The sequence below is a fragment of the Pinus tabuliformis genome, chromosome 4_1 (genome assembly GCF_031772625.1).
Source record: "Pinus tabuliformis cultivar Carrire ecotype Pingquan chromosome 4_1, CPIR1, whole genome shotgun sequence".
Taxonomy (NCBI): domain Eukaryota; kingdom Viridiplantae; phylum Streptophyta; class Pinopsida; order Pinales; family Pinaceae; genus Pinus; species Pinus tabuliformis.
This window is the reverse complement of record NC_142303.1, coordinates 754,651,157-754,658,736: the sequence shown is the minus strand read 5'-3', so window position 1 is coordinate 754,658,736 and position 7,580 is coordinate 754,651,157. Positions and strand designations below refer to the sequence as shown.

At 32.1% G+C, this 7,580-nt stretch overlaps 1 protein-coding gene across 4 annotated transcripts; it reads left to right on the top strand.

The window, feature by feature from the left end:
* The first annotated feature begins 1,675 nt into the window (after nucleotides 1-1,675).
* On the top strand, nucleotides 1,676-3,553 carry LOC149178346 (uncharacterized). Of its 4 annotated transcripts, none has more exons than XM_089423617.1 (3): nucleotides 1,734-1,776; nucleotides 1,999-2,097; nucleotides 2,414-3,553. In XM_089423617.1, the coding sequence occupies exon 3, from the start codon at nucleotides 2,461-2,463 to the stop codon at nucleotides 3,220-3,222; it is 762 nt and encodes a 253-aa protein (XP_089279743.1). In that variant the 5' UTR covers nucleotides 1,734-1,776; nucleotides 1,999-2,097; nucleotides 2,414-2,460; the 3' UTR covers nucleotides 3,223-3,553. The 4 variants fall into 4 exon arrangements, with proteins under 4 accessions (XP_089279744.1, XP_089279742.1, XP_089279743.1 ...); XM_089423619.1 differs by having other exon boundaries at nucleotides 1,753-1,776; nucleotides 1,999-2,093; XM_089423618.1 differs by lacking the exon at nucleotides 1,999-2,097 and having other exon boundaries at nucleotides 1,676-1,776.
* Nucleotides 3,554-7,580: the final 4,027 nt, after the last annotated feature.

Sequence of the window (7,580 nt, the reverse complement as noted above, 5' to 3'; positions counted from 1 at the left end):
ACCACATCTCGGTCTTTATAGGTCCCATCAAAGTAATCCGAAGGCATGGCTTTACCTAAACAGACATACATTGGATTTTCAGAACCCTGTAAAAATAATGGTAAATGTTTATATATGGAAATTCTATTCATATTTTAGGGATTTTATTTATATATTAAAATGTTTATGATAAATTTATTTAATTTATTTAATTTTAAAATTTATTATTATTATTATGGTTTAGTATCGCTATATAATGTAATTTGATTTATTATTAATTTTTAATATAATAATATGGATATTTTCATACAAATGACGGTTTAGAACTTGTTTATTTTCAAGTGTATTCTAATATATTAATAGTATATTAAATAATAAATTTGTATATTATTAATTAGCTTTATCTTGAGTTGTTAGGAGAAATGAATGAAAGTTTTTTTTTCAAGTTCAATTCCCAAAAGTGACATGATAAACTTTGAGATAATGGCTTCACACGCTTGTTGTTGACAAATAAATAGTTCCTCAAAGAGTAGAACATGTATATTTGTCATAGATGGGCATCAAATCCATGATATGCATCCAAACACTTATCTCATGATACATCTTTCATTGCCAAAATTAAAATATATCATAAATATACAATTAAAAAACCATGTAATAAGATTTTTAACCATAAAGATTTAGCTTCACTTTACCATGGAGATTTTTAACCTACTAATAAGTTTTGTTAAGATATCATAGACCAATATCATGTCTATCCTACTCTACATTTGAATATATGATCTTTTAAAAGGAAAACATTTTCTTCACCATTAGACCCACATTAATATTGAAATATTCTTTTATTTACCACATTGAAATTCTTTTTATTATTATTAATTATTTTAATATTAGATCTCAACTCTATTTTAAAAATTAAAATAATCCCATGTCTACGTCATAAAAAAAACTAATTATAAATAAAATAAAAAATTCTTCTGGTTTTCATTATTTTTTTAAATTCTCTTTCAACATAATAATTTTTCCCTTTAATTATCTATATATAACTCTTATTTTATATTTTATACATATTCAATAAAATTAATATTAAAAACATACATTTTCCATATATATATATATATAACTACCTGACATTTTACACTCATACATATTTAATGAAATTAATATTAAAAATATACATTTTCTTTTAAAAATAATATAAATTCAAATTTAAAATAAAGTAAAGTATATACATTCCATTAACCGGAAACACTTAACAAAAAAACATTTTATTTTATATAATATGTATGCTTAATAAAAAAATGAAAATGAATTTGCACATATTCATTAGTATAATCTTATATTGACATGAGCGAATGGTTTATATTTTAAATGAGTGCTACATTACTCATACGGATTAGGCTCAGGGAAAATTATTTTCGTTTGATACTTTCCACTCAGATCACCTTCGTTCTTAAAAATGTTTAATTAAATACAAAAGTCGGCTAAATCTGGATTGTACAATGACTTGGCACTATCATGTTCCTTTAGTCTTATTGTTCAAATCGTCGCTTCATTATTTTCTTATATAGAACTGGCTGTGCATTATCCATTTGTCCCCTCTTTTGTCTATTTCCTCGCTTCAATGTGGGTCCTACTGGCAAAATTGATGATTGTACTCTTCTGCTTTTTGGATTGCCTCTTACCCTTTTACATGGTCACATTCCATTGATCCACACACATAAATACATCCTCTGCTCAAACACAATCTCCCTTTCAGTTCTGCACAGCTTTTCTCTGCTACCTGCTGCTCTAGAAGTTAGTGCTCTCTGTGCCTTTGTTGCTTTTTTGTTTCCTTCCTTGTAATCACCTGGTCTGTTAAATTTTGTCTGTTCATGTTCTTTGGATTGTATTTAGATTTTGATTTTCAGTTGTGTAAATTTAGGACTTGAATATAACCTTGGGTAGCTTTTCTGAGGGTGGGTTGGAACGTCCACAAGGCTTACTTACAACAACGAAAGCCCTGTAATTCTGATACAGGCAAGGCTGGTTTAATCTTGACAGTCCAATATATTGAAGCTATTTGAATGCTATAGCTGTAGCTGTGGAGTGGCTGTTATCAATACAATCAACTGGTCTGTAAGTAGCATAGCATGCATGTGTGTATGAGTCAGATTCTGAATTGGGCAGCCAAAGATCCCACTTTTGTTCACTTTTCTTCACAAGCTATTCTATATAGTGTTTGATCTGTTCCATTGCTGCATATGCTTTTGGCTCTCTTGTACAAATCTTGTCTCATTTTTCTCCATTGCTGCGGATAGCTATAGGGTTGTATCTTTTGGGTTTCCTTGAAAACTCCCAAATTTTGGTCTCTGGGATCATTTCAGGGCTTTAATATCTTTCCTGTTGAATTAGGTATATGTTGCCATCTCTAATTCGAATTGATTCATCACAGGCAGCCAAAGGAGCTGTAATACAGCAAGAGCGGCAACATTTTCATTAATGGAGCGGACAGATATTATCAGGCAAGGATCTCAAAGGTTTGGCCCTGTTTCGCCCTCTTTGACAGGGTTGCAGTCAAATCAGATGCTTACTTCTCATTCAAATCAAATGGACATTCCCAAAAATTATGTCCTCCCAATCCATCCAGTGGAATTCAGTGGAGAAATATATGATATGGGCAGTACCCAATACAACAATATAAACGTTGCTGCTCATGTGAATGCTTCTGGGGCCAAAACTGCAGTGCCCACAAAGAAATCAGTGCGTGTGCCTGTGGACAAGAGGTGCCCAACTCAGGATTCATTTTATTCTTGTGGGGCCAATGGGGAGGGCATCTCACATTCTCGGAGCATTTCAGCCTCTGATGAAGCGAAGGATCAGCAAGTGATAGACGCGATGAAGCAAAGAAGGATGTTGTCTAACAGAGAATCAGCGAGGAGGTCCAGGCTCCGGAAACAACATCAACTGGACGTACTGGGCGCTCAGGTTGCTCAGCTGACAGCAGAGAAGGGACAGATAGTGGACCAATTCAATATTGCTTCACAACATTATGCTCATATAATAGAAGAGAATTGCGTCCTGAGATCGCAGGCACTGGAATTGAGTCGCAAGCTCCAGAGATTAGACGACACAATAAACGCCCAATCACATGGTGGCTTTAGAACCATGGGTATTGAAATTGGGAATTGCAGTGCTGCACATCTAAGCTTCGAATCAGGCACCATTGCTCATTCCCTTATCTCTTCCGATATCTTGTTCTGAGGCCCAAATTCATTGTGTAAATTTCGAAATACCCCGTAGAGTTTTTCTTATTAGGTGTCAGTTGTATAATGCTTTATCCTATCATGGACGAACGGGTTTTTGACTAAATGATGAGTTGTTATAGGCAAAGGTAAAAACCAGTTAAATTCGGTGGTGGAGTTAAATTTAGGGTGTTGTAATAGGATATTGTCAAAAACCATGACTTATGGAGTACATGGTTATCACTGATTTAGTCTACGTGTTACTTAAGTGTGGGGTCAGGTTGCGAAATATAGACTGGATGTAGTTTCAAAGAAATAATATTATATATATCATATTTTTGTTTTAGTTAGTTAATACTTTTTATTATTAAATATAAATTTTAAATTTTAATAATTTTTATTATAATAATAAATCTGGGTTTAACTTAATTTATAGACGAAATGACTATTTTTATAATTATTTTTTTGATTAATTTTAATCAAAACCTAGAAAAGATTTTTAAAAACTTGAGTTTAAGTCGTTTAATTTGTAAAATTAGAGTGCCTTTGGGTTGAGGGGCTAAATCCATTTATGCATTCAAAAATGTATTTTAAACATAAAAAAAATCAATTAAATAAAATATAAAAATTGACTTTTAAATTTAGTGTGTTTATTAATTTCATGCTTAAAAGCATATTGAATTATTTGAAATGAAATCATTTCACTTTAAATAAAATAAAGGAAATGTAAAATTGGTGGTATTGCATCATAAACTTCTTTTACTTTTAAGTGGCAAAAGTAAGAAAAAACTTAAGGTTTAAGATAATTTGCCTTTGTTTTATTTTAAAATATTTAAAATAACTTGTTAAATATTTAAATGAATTCCCCCGATGGGGGTGTTAATATGGTGTGCTAGTGGAGTCTCTGTGTAAGGAGTGCCCATTCTATAGATGTTAGTATTTAGTTATGGCATGGCAAAGTGATGATGAAGGGCATTGGAGAGTGTACTGCATGTTTATTCACTATGTATGTGCAGTTATTGTTATGGGGTGGCGGAGGTACATGCCCTGTGAGGAAGGAGGGGAGGTTGTATCCTCGCCCTCCTTCACCTAGTCTACCTTGAAGTTATTGCTATTTGTTTATCTTTTGCATGGTGTTGCGCTCAAGTTTCTTTAGGAGCTCGTGTCCATGCCTTCAACTTTGTTCTATCTAGGTAGGCTGCTAAAGCATAGTGAGGTATATAGTCTCCTGCTTTCGCAACTATTTTTGTTTATAGATACTATGGTTCTGTTCTAGTGTGTCCTCGAATTTGATAAGTTTACTCCTTGGTATGTTACTATGTTGCATTTCAAACGAGATTTGTGAGGTTGTAGCTAGCTCGTCTTCTTGGTATATTTGATTTTCAACCCGATTCTATTTAAATGTGTCCTTAAATTTCGAAAGGGTGTTACTTTATTTGTCAAAGTGTCGGATTTGTTGGGTTTTATCTCGTTCCTCTTCTAGCAATTCTTGGACTTTAGTTACTAGGCTTCCTTACAACCTATGTTAGGGTTACTCCTTTTAATTTGGTTGGATCTCAATTTGGGGGGGACACTTTATGTTGTGGTTGAAGGAGTTGTCCTTGTGGAGAGTTGGGGTACTGGGATTTTTCATAGTCTGGTATGGTCTTGGGGGATTTGGTATCCTATGTCTTTGAATTGCCCTGAATCAGGATATTTGCTTGAATTTGGTCCTCCGGTGTGGCATTGGGGGGATGATTTGTTAATCCTGCAGTCACGGGTTCAAGCGTCTATAGTTTGTTTGACTTCTTGTTTCGGTGGTCATGGATATTGCACATGTTTTGTTTGCTCTCCTACTTTAGTCATCATGCCTCCTCATCAAAGAATGATGAGCATGAGGGGTTGTATGGGCAATGTTGGATTTAAGAGAACTCGACCTTTTTCCTTTGACTTTGTTGGAACTTTTTTTGACATTGTTCCACTTGAAGTAAGGAAATAAATTCTTCTTCTAGAGTCAAAAGAAACTGAGGAACACCCCTACCATTTTGATTCTAAGGTTTAGGTGACAAATGCAGATGTGAAAAGGGTCCGAGACCCAAGCATATTTCATAAGAGGAGACTCCATTTCTTGTACTCTTTGGTTTTGCATCAGCAAATGGATATACTGTTGCGTCTAATTTTCAAAGATAAATAGGTTGAAAACTATAATTTATTTTTTGGATTGGAGGATATCAAATGCATGTTATGAAATCAATGTTTTTGTCTTGATAATGTTGATTCTAGATTGGCTCGAGTGGAAAGTGTTTTGTGTCTAATTTTTCCTCTGGTGACCTTACTGACCCCCCTAGAGATCCAACTGATCAACCATTAGATAGTGCACAATACCTCACTATTATCTCATCTGACTAGGATTAGATATTGAACTCATATGCTTTTTGTTGACATTTTGTTAATTTTGTATCAGTGTTGTAGAGGCTTCTTTCTGGGCTTTCACAACTTGGAATGTTCTGGGTATTTGGTGGTTCAAATGTTATTCCTGGGTTCTTACTTTTTTTGGTGTTATTGAAACGTACCTCTGAGATATTACTAGTTGGTTCTCTACACATGTTCTTTGTTAGAAGGTGGTGTGGTTCGTGGTTGGTTTGTGGCAGGTGCAATTTTGGTCGGTTCGTGGTTGGTTTTTGGTTGCTCCCTATATCTTTTGAGAGCGTTAGCGATAACCTGGGAGTCAACTAGTTGATGGTCAAACTCCTCTCTGGCATCTTGGATCCTGGTTATGTGGAGTCTGGAAGATGGCTATGGATCGCGGTAAAAGTTGTGACTATGACTATGGCTATGGTGCTGGTAAAAGTTATGTTGCTGCGTACACCTCTAGTTGTTGTCTCAGAGATGGAAAATTAAGTGTTCTTGTATTGGTGTAGCCCCTAATGTTGGGTGGAAGGGGAATGGTTTTTCACTTCATTCATATGTTGTTATCTCTACCATTGAAACTATTTCACTATTATATGTTGTTGTGAGGAGGAGAATTACACTCCCTTTTCTCTGTCTTTTTACTATATGGTGTGGATGATCATTATATACTTTTTTTTGTGTTAATGAAAATCAAGTTGCAGTAGTTCACAAAAAAAATTAAATTAATTAAATGAAAGATAAAATTTGACTTTTATATTAATTGCACACTTTAGAACCTATTGAAATATTTGAAATGAAATTATTTCACTTTAAATAAATAAATAAAAATGTAAAATTAATAGTAATGTATCCTATATTTTCTTTTATTTTTAAGTGGTGAAAGTAAAAAAAATGTTTTAAATATTTTTATTTTATTTTATTTTAAAATATTTAAAATAAATGGTTAAATATTTAAATAAATTATTAAGTGCATATTGAAGTATTGGAAATGAAATCATTTCGCTTGAAAATATAAAATTGATGGCAATGCATCCAAAGCTCTTTTTTATTTTAAATTAATTTTAGTTTTTTTTTTTAAATGGTGAATATAAAAAAATTAGATGTTATCTTTCCACTCAAAGGGAAAAAAAAAAAAAAAAAAAACTTTTTGTTTTATTTTACATATTTTTTTTATGTGGTTAAAAAGGTAATTAAAAGAAAGTTGTTATAAGTAATTTAATTAATTGATTTATTTATTTTAAGTGTTTAAATTATTTTATTTTAGATTTTTTTATAGGGTTAGATATTTAATTAATTTTTTTTTCAAGTTGTTTGAGTTCTCTAAAGATTACTTTATGTTTGTTATGTAGTTTGAGAAATCTTGACTCGCAGGCATTTAAGCTATCAAAATTACCCAGGGATAGTCGGTTTGGGCCACACCAACCCTTAACATGGTTGGATTTTTGCCCATAGAGTTTTAAACTAGTAACCTTAACATGGTTGGATTTTTGCCCATAGAGTTTCAAACTAGTAACTGTCACATTAGGGAGGGACCTAACATTGCACCTCATTATCCTCTATTCTATATCCCGTGAGAAAAAAATGTATTATAAGTAATTTCATTAATTCATTTATTTGAATGATATTTAATTGTTTGATTATATAATTAGTCATTCCTGAAAAGTAAAGAATTTTATAATGTTTTTTTTGGGAGGTGACATATCACCATATTCATAAAGGAAAAAAAAAAAAAAAAATATTATTAAAATGTTGTTGTAGTTTGATTTACTTATATCAACTTAATATGTGTAAAGTAATTACTTATATTATAAGTAGAAAAAACATAATAATTGTAAGTTTTTTTGCTTTTAAATTAATATTTAATGATTTAATATTTAATTTTTTACTCTTTGATTAAATATAATAAATAATTATTCCCTGACGAGGGTGATAGAGCATCACAAAGTGAGGTTTGGGGAGGGTGCTTGCCACTCCATCTGTCAGGTC